At 33.3% G+C, this 19,099-nt stretch overlaps 1 protein-coding gene and 1 long non-coding RNA gene across 3 annotated transcripts; one reads left to right on the top strand and one right to left on the bottom strand.

The window, feature by feature from the left end:
• The first annotated feature begins 575 nt into the window (after nucleotides 1–575).
• LOC149987538 (uncharacterized) lies at nucleotides 576–3,022 on the top strand. Its single transcript, XR_016497903.1, has 2 exons — nucleotides 576–2,080; nucleotides 2,311–3,022. It is a non-coding gene; the product is annotated as an uncharacterized LOC149987538 (long non-coding RNA).
• A 12,028-nt stretch (nucleotides 3,023–15,050) lies between these two features.
• Nucleotides 15,051–17,387, bottom strand: LOC112294100 (uncharacterized protein At4g08330, chloroplastic). 2 transcript variants are annotated; one of them, XM_073539997.2, is made up of 3 exons: nucleotides 17,227–17,387; nucleotides 15,858–15,928; nucleotides 15,051–15,663 (listed from the first exon to the last, which is right to left on the bottom strand). In XM_073539997.2, exons 2-3 carry the CDS (start codon nucleotides 15,869–15,871, stop codon nucleotides 15,306–15,308), a joined length of 372 nt encoding a protein of 123 aa, XP_073396098.1. In that variant the 5' UTR covers nucleotides 15,872–15,928; nucleotides 17,227–17,387; the 3' UTR covers nucleotides 15,051–15,305. The 2 variants fall into 2 exon arrangements, with proteins under 2 accessions (XP_073396098.1, XP_090099817.1); XM_090243691.1 differs by lacking the exon at nucleotides 17,227–17,387 and adding an exon at nucleotides 16,124–16,850.
• Between the last annotated feature and the right edge of the window lie 1,712 nt (nucleotides 17,388–19,099).

Here is a 19,099-nt window from a genome sequence, read left to right as displayed (position 1 = left end):
CCGGTAACTTAATTGCACCCCCTGCATGGTAGGTGCATGCGTCGCCGCCCTAGGATGACGGACGCCACCGATGGCAGCATTGGCCTTTGTACACCAAACCACGCCATTCTTCATGTTTTAATTTTCGCCCCTCATGAGGATTGGTAGCTAGGGGGGGAGGGGGAGCGTTACGGTTATTCATTTCGCCAGCTAATTCTTTATTTAACTCTCTGCGTCGACTTCCCGTTTGACCTCTTCCGATGCCGGAACACATATTTTTCCGCCAGTGGTGCATGAGAGCACCCGAAAATATGCGTTCGCGCATCAGCAGTGCACATGAGCGCCAGTACACGTAATTCCCCTCTTGGCGTGGCATGAGGCCAAAGCTTATCCATAAGAATATGACTGCCGCAGAGATTCCCCGAGCCGATCAATGCAACACAGACTTCTCTCCGATCACGGAGCTTGAACCATGAAATCTTCTCCATTCCGCAACCATCGTTTCATGAAAACTGTTCGAAGTTATTTGTATTTCTTTTTCTTTCTAGATGAGTTTGTTTGGTTTTGTTTTACACCACCCTCGGTGGATTTCACTATGTTGTGACGTATCCATCGGAGACTAAAAGTAGGCACATAAATGTGAGACCACACGGATAGCACGAGCCCCCTCTGCCAGAAGACTGACCTTTGGAGTGTGGCTCCCTCAGCTTTTGGATAAGCTTGCGAATCTTCGAAGGACCTCATCAATGAACCATATACTTTGTCATGTATAAATTATCCAAGTAGTGGCAGTAGCGCCTCTGCGATAAGATTCTGAAATCTGGTTGGAATGGCTTCGGCGCCTAGCTATGGTTAACGCCCACGGGAAAAAATTGGGTATCTGGTGGGAAATGAATCTTCTATTTTATTCGAAAGTGCTGGGCTGGGAGATTGTGGGGAATCAAGCTTTTGGGGCAGTGCTGCTCAAAGCGGCTCCTTTCGCTTGTCTCTCTGTTTACTCCAGGTAGCTTCTTGTGGGGTGATTTTTCCCTGGTGCTATTTTGGGGCACGGCGGGACAATCCCTTCATGTGGAATGGAATCATCGAGACATGGTTCCGTTTCAGCATGTCTCTTTTTTGTGGCGTTTGAATTTTTCATTGCACACGTATATATTTGTAAATATCTACGTATCTGTACACACACATGTGTGCTTTAACTCATTCAAGTTACGAATTTTCAGAACGAATCTCGGAATATTTGAAAGCTTGTGGTGGATTTAGAAGGCTTCTACGTTGTTAAAGATTTCTGGAGCAGAGGAGTAAGACATAGGGGAAAATGAAAAAGCCCCAAAAGCTATTCCATTCTTAAATGGAAAATAGATCGAAGAGTTATATTGCAAAAAGAAATACAAAAAATAAAATATCGAAGAAACGAAGAAACGAAGACGGGACGGAAAGAGTAAACGATATACACATGAGCTGTTCTTCAATACACCGATTTTTGAAGGTTTGGCTTTTTCGTTCGATGTTTTCAATGCCGGTTCTTCTGTGGTCAACAAACGAAGGCTGTAGCTGTGTCTGCAAAACCCCTCTACAGCTAAATCTCGCGCTTAGAACAGGCAAACGCGGAGGGCGCCGGAGCAGCGGTGGAAAACGAAATTGAAGAGCCCTGACTGGCGACGAAAATGTGTGTGCTGCGTGACGTGGCCAGCAAAACTTCAGTGATGGATGGAGCTCTGTTGACGCAATGGGTGACTTGGTGGGGGGTCAACACGGGCCGCTTGCTGCGATGATCGGCTGGCAGCAGGCCCGTGGGGTCATAGGGGAGTTCGCAAGAATCCCGACACTATGCCTAACTGCCGATTCTCGCAGTCCCATGGAGATTCTCAGTTGATTCTCGTTTGAGTTCAACAAACGATGTCGCCGTTAGGTCTTGTGGATTTTTGCATTATCAGCAGATTTGGCAGCCATGGGAGAAGTCGAACAGATTTCGACCGTCCTGAGGGTGTTGATATGAGGAGGGAACCGGTTCGGTGGGTGCATTCATGAGCTTCCCTGGGTTGGTTGGCACTCTTAACTGATTTGAATTGTTTTGTAGCTTGTCGAAGAATGGCTTAACTCGGTAAGTACAGTGATGTTCGAATCAATAGTTTGACCTACTTCCTTCTCCATTCTTTTTCTTGTATTGATTTTTTTTTGGGTGATTTGGTGGTGGCATCAAGATGTGATGCTTTTTGAGTTAAGTCATTGACGAGGAGAGGGTCGGAGCTGGGGGAGCTTATTGGTGCGAGTTTCATGAAATCAAAATTTCAATTCTGTTTTACCAACTTTGTCCTTCACCAATTATTGCAGTATCTATCTCGTGTTGCAAATCTGATACAAGATAATCTGGATGCATAGCTTCTTGAGACCCAACCCAAAATCGGTGGCACCAATCTCTGAAGCAGGTTTTTTGATCACCAAGGATTAAAATTAACTTCGAACGGCAAGAAGTACTGGATCGTGTGCGTTAACAAATTTTCAGATATCCGCAACAACATTGACAAAGGGTTTTTGATCACCCTTCATTATATTTGATAATGTGGAACAGTACAAACTGCCCAAGTGGCTGCTGAATTTTGAATATGCTTCACCACGGAATTGCATTATCAAAGCCTTTGCTTCCGTTTTGTGTTAGTATGACACCATTCAACATCATTACAGCACATCTGTGATCCTCTAAGCTGTTGAGGTCTTTAATGTGGAAACTATTAAGAGCTTCTACTGTGGGAGGATTCTGAAAAGCTGAACAAATGTGATCGCAAAGAGTAAAAGTATTCAGGAGACGTGTGCCATGGGTTGTCAGACATACTTGAGTAGAATTTTTATCAATTCCGGATTACCGGCAAGTAGAATTCATTGTGATCTCAAAACACGCTTATTGAAGGACCCAAAATTTACGTAGGAACTCTGGTAGGGTTAGTGGTTGTCACAACCAAAGTGACACCGCAAGGACCCATTGAATGTAAGCCACAGTCGGTTGCACGACCCAATTCAGGGAATCCAGCTCCAAATCTTCTCAGTACCCATCGCGTCAACATGTAAATCCGTAATCTTGCAGTGTTTAAGCTTCAATCGAGAGTTTTTAGACTCCACATTGTCGTGTTTAGTGAAACAACCATTTCTATAAAGCATCACTCATCCCTTCGACAATGACTAACACGAAATTGTGAGCCCTTCTCTTCTGAATGATTTGTTCGAATGCTGAACACATGCGCGCTTTGAGATTCTCCAGTTAGACCATATTAGCTCACTGTAAGTGACATACTTGTGCACATTTCAACCATCTCCTAGTTTCACATGCAGACAAGCAATCGGCAGAACTAGCTAAAATCGTCACCGATGACTTCTCCCAGATGTGAACCGCTCCCCAGAAACTGCAGAATGTCATGAAGAGACGTTGGTAAATCTCCACAAAACAATTTCCGAAGTCACGCACCTGCAAGGTGTAGCCCATATGCAGTGGGCTCTTTCCATGCAGGAGAGCGGCACTTGATTCAGTATATTCATGACTCCTCCTCCTATTCTGCTGCCATGAAATCCTGCGCAAAAATCTAATTCTTGCCGTGGCGACCAGCGCCTGATTCTCTGCGACAGGACTCAGCAACGAATTCGTTGCAGTGTGCAATTACAACACATGGGTTCGCGCCATAGCTGTGAAGCTTATGTGCCGGGCTGTTGCTTCTGCATTCGCATTGCTCGTCAACCAGCGAGAAGAAGATGAAGGTGCATGGCTTGCCATCCTCTGTACATTGTAAGAAGTAGGGTTTTGCTTCGATGATCTCTCACTCTTTCATTGTGACGTTGCTTCTTGCATGCACAAGATTGCGCTGGCGTGCAGTCTTGTGATGGCTGTGCAGAAAAGTTCAATAAGTAGGTTGAATTATGTCTTATTGAGCTACCAAAAAGATAGATAATTTACCAAATTACTTATTATAGTTAAGTAGCATAATGATATAATGTGATAAATTATTTAAGTATTTGATTGTTGTTTTGAGATTTTGATAGGTTTTGACTTTGATTCATAATGTACCATCTTTGGATATCAATCTAAGATTTATAGAAGTAGTTTTTGCTGAAAGCTTCTATTTACTTCTATCTAAAGATGTCTATACTACTATGTTTTCTAATCAACATTCTTTTGCCTTGCTTATGGACCTACAAAGTAAATAGAAGCCATTTTTATAAAAAAAACAACATTAACACTAAATTATTTTTATTACCTCCTTAATATTTATCTAAAATCTAAGAATAACTTGCTATTGTATTATTAATCAAACTCTTCTAGAATATAATACTTTCCTCTTTCTTTTACCCAATAGTTGTATTAGAACATAACAACGTCAAATAGATGTAGTCTACTTTAATTTAAAGGATTTTCATCCATTTAGTATTTTATGTTAATTAACATTTTTAGTAGCAATTAGAGTTTGAAGATTTTAGATGGAGAGAGCACCTTGACTTGACATTCTTGTCAATTCAAATCTTGTAAGTATTTTTTTTTTAAAAAAACTCTTTATTATAGGATTTTGCTCAAATATGGTAATTTAGCTATCAAGTAAAGTTTTGGATTTTTTCTATACACTTGCACTTTTGGATTCTTTCTTTGTGGGGTGAGAGATAGCTTAACCTTTGTTGTATAGATATTTTATCTTTTACTTAACAAGTACCTCTCTTCTTTAACTTTTTTGAATTATTGTATAAAGATTTTGTATGCTTCTTGGTTACTATTTTGTTGCTATAGTTTTGTACTCTTTTAAGTTAGTATTTTTCTTATGGAATCACAAGTTAGTGTGGCATTGGAGATTGGTGCAATGTTTTTATCAAGGTGGTAGAGAAAGTCTATAATGCAACAAGATCTTTAATAACATAGTTTAGGCATCCACTGTAATTTTTTTGTTGTCAATTAAGTGAAACAAAGGTATAGATGTTGTAAGTGGGTCTTTAAACCTAACTAAAATAATAGCAAGAAACTAAAGTTTTTTTATTTTTTTATTTTTTTATTTTTTTATTTTTTCAACCAACTTTAAAAGATTTTTTTTAAAGTCGACATAATAGTCTAAACGTGGTAGACAAAGTAGACCAACAATCTAGTATTTGTTCAAAGATATGTACAATATTGTGTAAGAGAAGGAGTACAATAATTATTTTTATCTTTGATGTCCGACTTTCACATGCCTTCTTGAATATACATTTGCAAGAAAAGAAAATAATGTTTGTTTATATATTCAAAGAATTCATGGAAATCAAAGATAGAAACATATAAAAGACTATTTTTATTAAGTACCCTTATTATTACGGACATCTAAGAAGAAGTTTTTGTAAATATTTGTAGAATATTTTTTAGATTCTAAAAGATTCTATAAGATTCTAGCAAGATTTATATAATAATTTAAAAGATTTTAGATGGTTCTTAAAATATTCTACTAGATTTTTAAAAATTCTAAAAAGATTAAGGATGCTGTTTGAGAAACTTCTTAATACTTAGTATATATTGGAGTTGAGGCTGAGGGAATCCTCACTCTTAATAACACATCTTTTAAAATTTTAGTTTACTTTTCTTGGTATTGATCTTATATTTATATGATTAAATCAAGTTTTTATTAGTTTTCTTATTAAAATTCTTCCATTCAACTTTTTGTTTGATCTCTTGTATACTATATCCATGACAAGTTGTCAAGATTGCTCTCATATCAATATTAGCAATCTCGACAACTTGTCATGGATATAGTATATCTCATATCAATATTAGCAATCTCGACAACTTGTCATGGATATAGTATATCTCATACCAATATTAGCTTGATCTTTTTTTTATAGTGAGTAGATTATTCCTCTTCTTGAACGCATCTAAGTGCTTTAGAGGTTGCGGAGTACCTTCCTTTAAATTGGTATTGTTTAGAAATTCATATTTTTTCTTTTAAGATGGTTGGAGATGAAGATTTTAATATGGTTGAGTCTCCCAAGTCCAAGTTCAATGTTATTATGAATACAATAAATACTTTAGCATATAGAATTATTTAAATTGAGCGATTTTTTGCAAGATTTTCTAGTGATGCAAGACTTAGAGATGGTCAACCTGTAATGCAATCACTTTCTTAAGCTTCTACAACTGAGGAGGTGGTGGCATTTCTACTTCAATAAGAAAATTCACCTATTCAACAATGTAAGGAGCTTTGGATTAGTCTTCTAGAAAAGTTTGATAGTACATACTCAAAATTCTGAGGATTTATGAACCAAATTCAATTGATAACTTTTCTACAATTTGAGTATTATCCAAAAAAAGAATAGTAAGTTATTTTAATTGGAACCTTACTTACATGATAAGTCTTATCTTCATTTGTTCTTTTATTCGAAAAGAAATCTCTAATCTTGAGTAATTTTGAAGTTTTTTTTAGAAGCATTTGTAGAAGCATTTAAAGAATATGAGAAGGCTCAATAAGCAATAACAAAGATTTATCCATTACATTAAAAGTCATGCTTTATATCAATTTATGTATTTAGTTTTAGGCAATTGGCTTGTGACATCAATTCACATGAACAAGCTTTTATGAGCCAATTCTATTGAAAATTAATAGATGATGTAAAAGATTTATTATTATCATTACTTAATCTTCAAACAGTCAATAAAGTTATCAATCAAGGTATGAAGTGTAATAATTGATTATTTCAATGTTATTAAGATCAATGTTCGTAGACTTTAATAAAGCAACTCATTAAAAATTTGTACACTGTTGCTTTAACAAATATATTATTTCTACATTTCAGAACTAAAGATATATAAATTGATGGAATTTGGTTCAAACGTCTTGCAATAGAAAAAAAAAATATTGATTTGAACAAGGCTTATGCTTATATTGTAATAAAGAAGGCTACAAACTTAGAAATTGTCTAAAGAAATAACATACTACTAGAATTATGAGTGCAATCATGAGGAGGCCCAACTACAATAAGAATCATGCAGCTAGACATTTCAATACCTCAAATTCATCAAGGTCCCTCTTTCTATGCCTAATCTACTTGTTGTTATATTATATTTTTATTTCTTAGTCTAGAAAGACTTCAAAAAAATGCCTTATTAGATTCAAGAGCATTTATTTATTTTTTAGATGAAGACTTTTTTAAACTTCACAAAATTCTTTTAGTATAGAAGTCAAAACCTATATATATAGAAGTAATAGATAGTCGATCTTTATCTTTAGGTAATATTACTCATGACACTATATTACTAAAAATATCATTTAAGGACCATAGCAGCAAAATAATATTTAATATTATTAGAACCACATCCAATCCTATCATTCTACAACTTTTATGGTTAAAAAAATATAATCCATATATAGATTGGAAGTTTCATAAGATTAAATTTCCTATAAAATTCCTTCAAGCAAAACCTATGAAGAAGTTATCAATAATAAAATCCTTATTTATGAGAGCAAATACTTTTATAAAGATGGCTAAGAAGGAAATGCCATTTTTTTTATTTATGCAATTCTAGCTCATAAAGAAGTAAGCTTACTAGTAGCTATCTTAGAGTAGTATAAAGAATTTTAAGATGTCTTTGAAAAGAATAATGCTAAAAAATTGTTGGAGCATCCATTATATGATTGTGCCATTTATCCTTAAGAAGGGATTTAACCATCATTAGTCCCAATCTAGAATCTATTACAAAAAAAGCTTTTGATATTAAAAGATTATATTGATAAAAATCTTGAAAGAACTTTATTTGGTATTCTAAATTTCTAACAAGTGCACCAATATTTTTTGTGGAGAAAAAAGCTAGATCATTGTGAATATATGTTAATTATTGTGGCCTCAACATAATAATGGTAAAGAATTGTTATTCATTATCATTAATATCAAGGCTTTTGGAGCAATTTGGTCAAGCCAAGATCTATATCAAAATAGATTTCTATGGATGATATAATTTGGTGTAGATTAAAGAAAGAAATGAATAGAACATAGCATTTCAGATAGGGTATGGACATTTTGAATATAATATCATGTCTTTTGGATTAAAAAATGTTCTAGCTTTTTTTTAGCATTTGATGAATGATATTTTTGAGAATTCTTAAACAAGTTTGTTATCTACTATCATGATGATATCTTAATCTACTCTAAGACTCCTAAAGAACAAAAAGAACATGTGAGATTAGTCTTACAAAAGTTATAAGATTCAATATTATATGCCAAATTAAAGAAATGTGTATTCTATCAGACAAAAATATAATTTCTTTGATATATTATATTCAATCAATGCCTATTGATAGATCTAAAGAAAGTTCAAGTTGTAACAAAGTGGACAACTCCAAAGACAATATGAGATGTATAATTTTTTCTTGAATTTGTTCATTTCTATCAAATATTTATCAAAAATTATTCCTAAATTGATACTCTTTTCACTTAGTTGACATCCAAAGATAAATTAAAATATGAACTTTAAGCACAAAGGGCTTTATAAGATTTGAAGGCAACTTTTATTATAGCTCCAAACTTATTACATCTAGATTTTATAAAGACCTTCCATGTAAAAATAGATGCTTTTGACTTTGTATTAGGAGCTATATTATCACATATAGAAAAGGATGGAAAGTTCTACCTTATTACATTCTATTTTAAAAAGTTTTAAGCTCCAAAAATTAATTAAGAATTTCTTAATAAAAAACTTATTGCAATTGTAGATTCTTTTCAAGAATGACATTACTTGTTGGAAGGCACTATACATCCTATGATTATATATATAAATCACAAAAATTTAGAATATTTCATGTCAGCTTGGATTTTAAATTATTGTTAAGTTATTATGGATATATATAGATACTCTAATAAATACCTATATGATTAAGTGGAAATAGATAAAAGTAGATAAAAGTAGATTAATTTCATAATACCTTCTAGAAAAGCTTCCTAGAAGCTTCATAGATGCTACTTTGACTTTATATGTATTTGTAATTGATTGGTATGATAGAAACTTAGTCAATAAGTTAACCATGTGTAGGTAGTTTGCGGAACAAGTTAACTATGTGGTGCACATATAGAAAACTTCCTTTACATGTTAAGATATGTATCGTGCAAAGTCAATATGTTTTGGAGGTCCAATAGGACATTGCTATGTAGCTTTTGCTTAAGGATATATATCGAGGTAATAGTAAAGCCTTCTTCACTCTTGTCAATGCCTTTCTAGTCCTTAGTCTTGTTTCAAGACTTTCTAGTCTTCTTATTTTTGGTAATAGCCATTCTAGTTTAATATTATATCATCTTTGAGTAACTTTTTAGTTTTTTTTCAATGACACAAGAGTGTATTAAGGATTTCTTTCTTTGATATTCATGTATTTGTTACAAGCTCATTGAAATATGTCATTATTTTATTTTGATTTTGTGATTATATATTAACCAAGAAAGCAATAAAGACTATTAGATGCTTTATCAAGGAGATCATATCTTGCTCCAAAGGTCAAAGAAGTAGTATTTGATCAATAATATACCACTCATTTGAAGCTATTTTTTTGTTTGTATGCAAATCTATATATTATGTAACATTGAACATATTAATACATATTTATACATATAATAGATTATTTTATTATTATCATTATAATATTTTTTAAAATTTTAGTAATTCTTTTTTAGATTGAAATATTTATTTATTTTTATAGTTTTTAGAGATCAAATATTTCTATAATTTTGATATTATATTATAAGCATTATATGTATTAATATGTTAAATATTATATAATCTATTACATATACAAGAGTGACACCAAGAGTCACAATTCTTGGTATAATATCAACACTTAGTAGATAGTATTTTATACATGATACTAATATATTATATGGAAAAATTCTTCTAATACATATTTTAGAAAGTTGGCTATATGTGCTAAGACCATTTGGTATATAGATTGTAAGAAAAATCTTATTGTGAATCAAGATCTTGTAAGTATCACGTATGTAAGCTCGATCAATTGATCAATCCTATAGCAACATCTTATAAATAGAATAATAATTGGAGATTCTTGCATCAATTTCTATACTAGTATTATTTGATAATATGACTATATGGTGAAAAATAAAAATATGAATGTTATTATAAAAAAACCTAGTTAAAAGATGTAGTAGAAAAATAATGATAAATTATAGAAAGGTAATAAAAAGTTTAATCTTAATGTTATTTTTTATAGAAGAAACTTTTATTTACTTTTTAGAGGTATAAATAAGCCAAATCAAAGTAAATAAAATATAAAATTAATAGAGACATATTTAAAAGAGAATTAACAATAGGTTAAAGTAAAATTTATCTCATATTATTAAAAATTATTATCCAAAAAGGATCGGTTGTCAACTTGGATTGAAATCAAATTCCGAGGTACAATATTGCGTACCTAAAATGACTCTAGGATTCTTTAGCAAATTGAAGAGTATAATTAAGAGGCAAACTTAAGAAGAAAGTTTTGAGAGTTTTTTTTATGTCATTTGGATGAATATTGAAGTTTTGAGGGATTTTCAAAATTAATAATATACCCAATGGATTTAGATTTTGAGAAATAAAAATATATTTATAAATTTGAAAATTTCTTAAATTTCATAGCATATGTACAAGTAAAAATTAGATAATTTATTTTTTTGCTTGTTTTAAATATGTATAAAAAATTTGAAGTCAATCATGCAATTAGATTAAAGCATATAAGGATTTTTGTGGATTATGGTCTCAAAAATTTGATATTTTGGATCAAATCTACAATCTAGCAATATTGATAGTTGAATTGAAGCAAAATTTGGTGAGAGCAATTAAGACTTAAATATCTACATATAATCCAATTTTTAGAGAAATTGAATGATTTAGTAAAGAGAAACTGGTGTTGAAAGATCAAAATTCAAGTCGAAGAAGAAAGGTGGCCAACAATCAAGAGGTTTTGGAAGCTTTGCTTGCTATTAGTACGTACAATCTTCTTCAATTTTTTTATACTTGTTTCTTATTTAATTTTTGCAAGGTATGCAAATTTTGAGTCAAAATCAATGGTTCAATTATTAGTTATTAAATTTTTAATCTATTATAGGATTGTTAAGATATATTTAAGATTTAAGGATTGATTAAAGATTAATTAGAATTGATTTAGGATTTAAGATTTGATTAAGATTTTGTTAAAGCTTCATTGGGATTTAAAATTTTTCTAAGATTTGATTAGGATTTGATTACAATTTGATTATGATTTGACTAAGATTTGATTAGAATTTGTCTAGAGTTTTATAAAGATTTTATTAGGATTATCTTAGGATTTAGGATTTTACTAGGATTTGACCTAAGATTTTATTAAGGTTTATTAGGATTTTAATTAGGATTTATTTAAGATTTATTTTATATTTTTGTATTTTATATTTTTTTAAAGTTTCTTTATTTTAAATTTTTTTTTTAAGATTTTTTTAATATTTTTATTATTTCTTTAAAATTTTATTTTTATATTTCTTTAAGATTTCTTTGATATCTTGTTTTAGAATTATCTTTGACTTCTTTGTATTTCTTTTGTAACTTCTTTTAAATTTATTTTAGATTAGTTAAAATTTGATTAGGATCATTAAAGATTACTTAAAGTTTATTTAATACTCTATTAGACTTTATAGGATTATTATTGCTTTTCTACTTACCTTCTATAGTTAAGTATCTAATGTATTCTGAAGCAAGAGCATATGTAATATGATAGCAAAGGACATGAACAGAAATGAATCATACAAAACTATGTGTATGTATGTGTGTCAATATGTAAGTTTTCTAAATGACCATTTGGTGATTCTTAGTCACTCAAAACTCGTGGAAATTGTCACTAGACCCTGACTCATTAGAAATGTATCATCTTTCAAATGTCCAAAATATTCTATAAATATACCATTATTTCTATTTAAACACATTTTTAATTACTCACAAGTACTCTTATACTTCAAACACTCAACATTATAATTTTTGATGATCTTTCAAGTCTATATGCCTTAATATCTTTAAAATATTCAAAATTATATATCTTGTATTTTTTTGCATTAAATTTGAAGCTCATACAATTTGGTATCATTGTACATGAAATATATTCAAAAAATATTATCTATGAAAAATATATATATATATATATATATATATATATATATCTTGTTATAAGCTTCTTGTAGAGTTATTGATGTGAGTATATTTATAAGGCACTTTCTTTTTGTATACACTACATTTACCACAACTTCCATTTAAAATTTTGATCAAGAAGTATATTCCTTATCATCTTTATAATAGTTTGATTTTTTATTTCAAAAATTCCATTTTATTATAGAATATAAGAAGTTGAGGTTTGTCTTGGAAAATCTTCAATCTTAAAGAATTCATAAAAAAAATTTGATAAGTATTTACTTCTATTGTTTGTGCTCAACATCTTAATCTTCTACTCTCATTGTGTTTTTATAAATGCCTTAAAATCTTGAAATTTTAATAAATACTCATTCTTATCTTTAAGAATGAAAATCTACATCGTTCTTGAAAAATCATCAATTAATGTGAAAAAATATATTATTCTTCTGATTGATAGCATCTTCATAAGTCCATAAATATCCAAATACACAATCTCCAATAATTTGCTTATATGTATTGGAACTCCACTCAGAAATGAAATCATTTATTATTTTTCTTGAATATAATCTTTACAAGTACAAATCATGGCATTTTTTTATGATTGACTAAGACGCAAATCACTTACTATAGATTGGAGCTTCTTCATGCTTTAGACATTCAAATGACTAAAATGTTGATGCCAAATGCCAATCTTGTCTTGATTTTGTGGAAATTCAACAAATAATACTATTTCAATTCTATTGACCTTCTTAAAATTAATAAAATACATGTTGTTATTTTTAAAGTTGTTGGCAACATCATTTCTATCTAATATCTTTATAAAACATCTATTTATATCAAATTACATATTATAACCATATAAAACAAGTTTGTTCATCAAAAAAAGATTCTTCTTTTTATCTTAGGCATTTTCATGAAGAATCAAATCAATAGGATAAAATCTTTATTTTGATATTATTTATTTATTTATTAGTCACTTCATTAACAAGTCTTACTATAATATAGTACAATGTAAGTTTCTTAATAGATCTCAATGCTACAATTAAATAATTGTAGGATTTAAGAAGGCGCACAAGTAAGGTCATGACAATATCATATTCAGCTATCAAATTATCAACAATTGTTAATTGATTTGCAAGACCTTTTATCTTATTGATATGAGCCATGAAATCATCACCTTCTACCATCCTTACTATCAAGAACTTTCTTCTTTTTTATAATATATGGAATAGATTCTTATACTCATAAATGTTAGGAATGCTCTTATTTTCATAAATTTTATAAAAAGTCTTCTATGCTTTAATGGTCTATTGTAAGAAATAATATGAAAAAAATTGGCTTTAATCAAATTAGTAGCAATCGTAACAAAAGACTTATTTTTCATGTTGTTTGAAGTCCTTCTTCATATGAAAAATTGGTACTTAGAAGGTCTTCACTTTCATCTATAATATTCCAAAGATTTAAAAAAGCCAATAAAAACTCTATTTTTTCTTTCAATGGTAGAAATTATCTCTTCCAAACTTTTCAATGACCCTCAAGTCTTTAATTTCACTTGAAGCTATATCTAAAAAAAAGAGATGTATTGAAGAATATCCAAAAAAAGAATCTTAGAACTCTCAAAATTAACAAAAATGTATTACTCCTATAGAATCTCAAAATACCCTCTTTGTGAATAAATTAGTGATTATATTCACAAATCACTTTTAACTTTACCTCTAAAACTTTTTATAAGTTTTCTAAATTATATATACATCACTTATCAAATTTTCCACCTTTAAATCACTTCTATACTCATAAATCACCTTTTAATACTATAAGAGGCTTTTTAAGCACCTTAAATTTTTTTTATTACATATAAGTACAAAATTAGTACACCAAAGATCTAATTCAATAAGAAAACATAACATTAGTGTTCTAAAATATTATTTTAAGATGTCAAATAAACTCTAAACTTAAAATGTATTTATCAATAAGTATGAATAATCTTACATTTAGAGCTAGATTTAAATGTAGAAGTTAGGAGATTATAAATTCTAATATTAGCAACAATAATATAATTTACTTCTTATAATAACAAAGATTTCATAAAACTCCAAAACTTATAAATTTAGATCAGTGGATCCATAATATATTGAAAAAATACAAATTAGAAATTCCAATACTTATCATTAAGAAGGTTGCACATAAAGAGAAGTATGGAATGAATTAACTCTCACTTCCACCACCTTTATTTATAGATGGTGGTTGTTGCCTAAATAGATAACTTTTATCTTTTGACTTTTACATTCAACAAAAGATATACTTAATAATTCTTTGGCATCTCATTTACTACAAAGATATTCTATGACATATATTTTATACTTTTACCCATCTTTAAATATTTCCTAATAAATTCTTTATCTAATTAACATTATCTTTTTGTTCTTAATCTTGTAGATTATTCTTAAATTTAATTCTTATACATCCTAAAAACCAATCTTTTGATCACTAAATGACAATTTATTCTACTTTTATTTTTACTTATTTAACATTCCCTACATAATGCATTTTTTGGTACTCGATTCAATTGTAACATGTGGACATCATTGGAATATTCTAACATTGCAACACATCTCCATGATGCACTTTCAAGACCAATGCCAAACGAAGCAACATCATAAATGTGATGTATATCCATTAATAGTGAACAAAAATCCAGGTTTCGGTAATTTGGTATATCCACCCAATTGCCTTTTGCCACTTCTTAAAACTACTCATCTGAAGAGTGTTTTTCTTTTGATCAAACATATGACTTGCAGTGTATCAACACTGAATAAAATGGACTTAGGTTAATCATGGATAAAAAACATTACCACCCAGACTGGAATATTAAGCCTGATTACAACAAGAGGCGGCACCAGATCAACACAAACCAAAGCCTACACGCAAAGCACAACTTCAAGTGCAGATATACAAACTGGTTGTTGCAGAACAGGCAACTTTATCAGCAGAGATAACCTCCTGTGTACATGATCAGGCCAGATGCTTCTTTTTATTCGCATAGAGTCTTCCAAACCATTAAAAAATAAGAAACATGTCTCATTTGAAGAAGACCATCTGGTCATGAACAATTAGAACTAACTATGTTGGCATCAATCAATCAACAGTTTATGCACAAACATGTAGCGTCGAAGCGTGCACACACACACACACACACACACACACACTAGCCAGAGATCCGCATAGCTTCCCGCTTGAGACGATATCGAGGATGACGAGGTATCATCTGTGTGTGCCCCAATCCATACTGCCCAATTCCACCCTCGGCATAAGGACCATCGTAGTAGATGTAACCCAGACGCTTTCCGCAAGCTGCGCAGGTCAGCTTGGTGCGGTGCCTTTGCAGGCCCCATGAATCTAGCGTCTCGAAGAATGGAAAGCATGAATTATCCTCCTTCTGGCGAAAATCGGTCTTATCCACTGCGGAGAACGAGAGGGTGCCTTTGTTGCCGGCGTCGAAGTATGCATTGGGCGGGAAGAGATACTCGTCGCTGAGGTTTAGACACCGGTTGCATCCCTTGCAGCTGTATAAACATGGTCAGTAAAATGTACATATGAGAATCGCTTGAGAGACATAGTGAAGCATGCTGTGGCAAGCTCTCTCATAACATGCTCGGGACCATGTTCACGGGTGGTGGTGGTGGATTGAGGTTCGCTTAACGTGAGAAGAAGCGAAGATAAACAAAGGAGAACACAGGCGAGTGGAGGAAATGCTCACTAGTAGATGGTCATCCTAGAACCAGCTCCCGCTAAAGAAACTGTAGGTTGAGCAGTTCCTGCACCAATGACCTGCACATTTACCAAAACATTGTACGGGGATGGTGAGACACTTCGTTACGGTAAGCCAGCAAGTAGAATCTAAGTGCCAAGCTGATTCAACACTGTGACCGGATTATGTGTTTCCACTTCGTGCTTGGCCTCGTGGTTGCTTTACGGCAGGGTGCTCTCAACGGCATTAAGAGCGAGTAAGCAACAGGTTGATACCATTTGGCGTTTGGTTGATTGAGTTTACGTCTGCCCTAAGGACTCCATTATGGTTTGAGTTGCTATGATTGGCCAATTCTTCATATGCATTTCCTGGTGACGTGAAAATCTGATTACAGTAGGGACTGCAAAAGTCGTAAATGTGGATTGAGGTACACAGCATGGGTGCAAAGTTAAGTCGGGATGGCGAAGTCGTCCCAAGCTCAACATGGCCCCCGAAGCCAGGTTTAGGGTTTGGGAGTTCAGTGGAAAAAAGAAAAACAAGCGATTGTTAGAACCACTCCGGGCATTTAGAGTGGAAATAATTCGCTGCAACGAATAGGGTTTGAATGTTCCTCAATTAGATTCCTAGCCTTAATGCATGTCGACTACAACGAGAGAGAACACTGGATCCACGACTTCATATGGCTAATGAAATTGTAATTTGTCTTGACCTTGACGCACAAAGCCCAATCCCTATTGTCTGCCATGATACGTCACGTCGCAATTGCTGGCTTGCACCGCGCAATATCTAAACATTTAAATCTGTCCGGCAAATCTAAATCAAATTAACAGCACAAGCTTTGGCCGACAGAATTCAAGTTTAAAAGACAAACGAATCGAAAGCTCGCCCAGCGTCAGTCGAGTGATTCATATGAAGATACTGAAAGACTTCTGCGGTCTCAGATAATCAAACTAACCACCATAATCTCCGGTGATCCTGACCTATGCCGTGACCTGTCTGAAAAAAATTGTTGGATTTGTGGTCAGGGTTGTTCGTTGTGTTGATGGGTTGATGTTGTTAGTTATGAAATTAACCCATCAACACAACTAACAACCCTGACCACAAATCCAGCAAAACCTGCAACTCAAGGAACCATTGCCGGCCAGCTACGATAAATATTCACCCAGAGTGCCTTCAATGTCACTCATTCCGAAGAGTGAGGAGTAGCGAAGTTGAAACGAGGCGATGGTGTACCAGACAAGCAAACGAATTAGGTCACAAGCAGCATAAGATGTTTCCGCACTCTAGTGAAAGAAAACAAAAAGTCCACTGCCTGCTGAGAGCGGGGAGGTTAAATGGGTGAAATTGATATCATCCATGGGATTTGTGAATACTGTACCTAGCCTTGATAGAAGCTCTTGTCAACACGTTTTTCAGAAGTCGACCACTCGTGAGATAGACAGAGCACAATCACATTCACTTCACGGCTGAATCAAGACGGAATGCACACAACCAACGCCACTGCTCAAGTCGAGTCGCGAAGGGCGGCTTTCCGTAGCAGAAACGGAAAATGACATACAAGCCAACAAAAACCGAACGTGATGGCAACAGTTGGCTACGAGAAGACTGAAGGCAATGGATGACGATGCACTGAGATTCTTCCGATTCTCGTTGCCCCATTCGAAGAAAAGTGAATTAGGACCTGAACTATCAGACACTCTGGAGACCCGGCAGGCTTGGTGTTACAGATCTCCACGCCTCCCTGGAAGATGTTGTTCGTCAGAACATTTGCTGTGCAAAATGTTGATTGGCTCGCGTACAGGAATGCGGGGTCCACAACAAGGCTGCGGACTCAATGAACTTTAATTATTAGTAGACAAACAATCAAACTTATATAACTCACTAACAACCATCTCTAAATGACCATGAATTTCCTATTCTGAAAAAAAGAAGAGCAACTGCACATTTGTTCCAATCTTACAGAACAACCAAAATTCACTTCCCTCGGTCCCAGATATTTCACTCTCCACTAACGGGAGACTGGTGCGAGCGAGAAAAAAATATTTTCCCACCACTGTAGTGGTCTGCAGCCGGTGCCTCTATTCGTTCATATCGTCAATAGGGACAGTCAGAGGTCGCAGCAAATTCACGCCCACACTCACCCACGCACTCGACTTTATTTGGGAAAATTATGAATAGAAAGAAACGTGCCCCATTTAGGAGGATGAGTGTTCACTTCGCGACAACCTTAAAATGAGCTCGTGTTGTCGAAGACTCGAACTAGTAAACAAACGTTTCCTGAAGTCAAATGACGAGAGCTCAAGAGACTTGCACTATCCACAGGGCTACGTTCATCCACAGCTGACCACAGGGAGTCAAATCTTCTCAGTCGCATCCTGTGCGGAGAATTCACCCTTGACAAGATTCAGCTACGGAAAGGTTCTCTTGCAAACATCCTCGCATCTTCCCTTACGAATAATCTCACTTCGTACACGGAATACACGGTTTGTGTGTGTGTGTGTGTGTGTGTGATCTTTCCCCCTTTTTATCTCATCTGTCGAAGGTAAGGACTGACGACCCTGACGACAAATGGTGCGCAAGTGGTCATGGATCATGGCTAGAGAAATGAATGGTTTAGGGTTTAGAAATTCACAGAGAGGAATCGCCACAAAAGCTCATAACGACTCGCGAAAACAGCCTCTAACTATCGGATCGCGCCAACCCATTTCTGCCATTCTTACTCACCCCAAAATGTTGCTCCCTTGACCTAAAAAATCAGCAAGTGGCCATAAGATTTTGAAGCGTAACGATTCACGTTGCTCGATCGCCACACAAAATACGATCAGCAGCATCTAAGGAGGGAGGAGGAGGCGGCGCGGGTTGGCCCCTCCTCCGAGACCCGGTCCCAGGGCCTATCGAACGGGGACCCGCGATTGAATAAAAAATCAACGACCCCATAGTGTCCAAATTTAGATTATCCTTCTTCGTCTCACATGATAAAGAAGAGTGCAAGGTGCATGCACACCGAGGTGTCATGGCTTTTAATAGTTGATGATATATACATGTGGCTATCTTTTCTCTCTAATAAGATTAATGTTTGTAACTTGTAACTATATTAGAATTCTTAAAATGAGAATAATTCCAAAAGCAACTAATAACTTTATTTAAAGAAATATTATTGTTATACAAGTTTAAATTCTTATCATTTAAAATTTGAAGAAGCTTTGAAATTACTCAAGAATATTTAAAATTTACATTAGAATTGTTAAAGT

Source organism: Physcomitrium patens, chromosome 17 (genome assembly GCF_059467195.1).
Source record: "Physcomitrium patens ecotype Gransden chromosome 17, ASM5946719v1, whole genome shotgun sequence".
NCBI lineage: Eukaryota > Viridiplantae > Streptophyta > Bryopsida > Funariales > Funariaceae > Physcomitrium > Physcomitrium patens.
This window is presented reverse-complemented; position numbering and strand designations above follow the sequence as displayed.

Excerpts from the sequence above, each read along its gene's own strand:
- LOC112294100 (XM_090243691.1), bottom strand. Across the intron at positions 15,664-15,857 it reads TCTAGGATGACCATCTACTA|CTGCAAGGGATGCAACCGGT; the intron begins GTGAGCATTTCC and ends ATGTTTATACAG.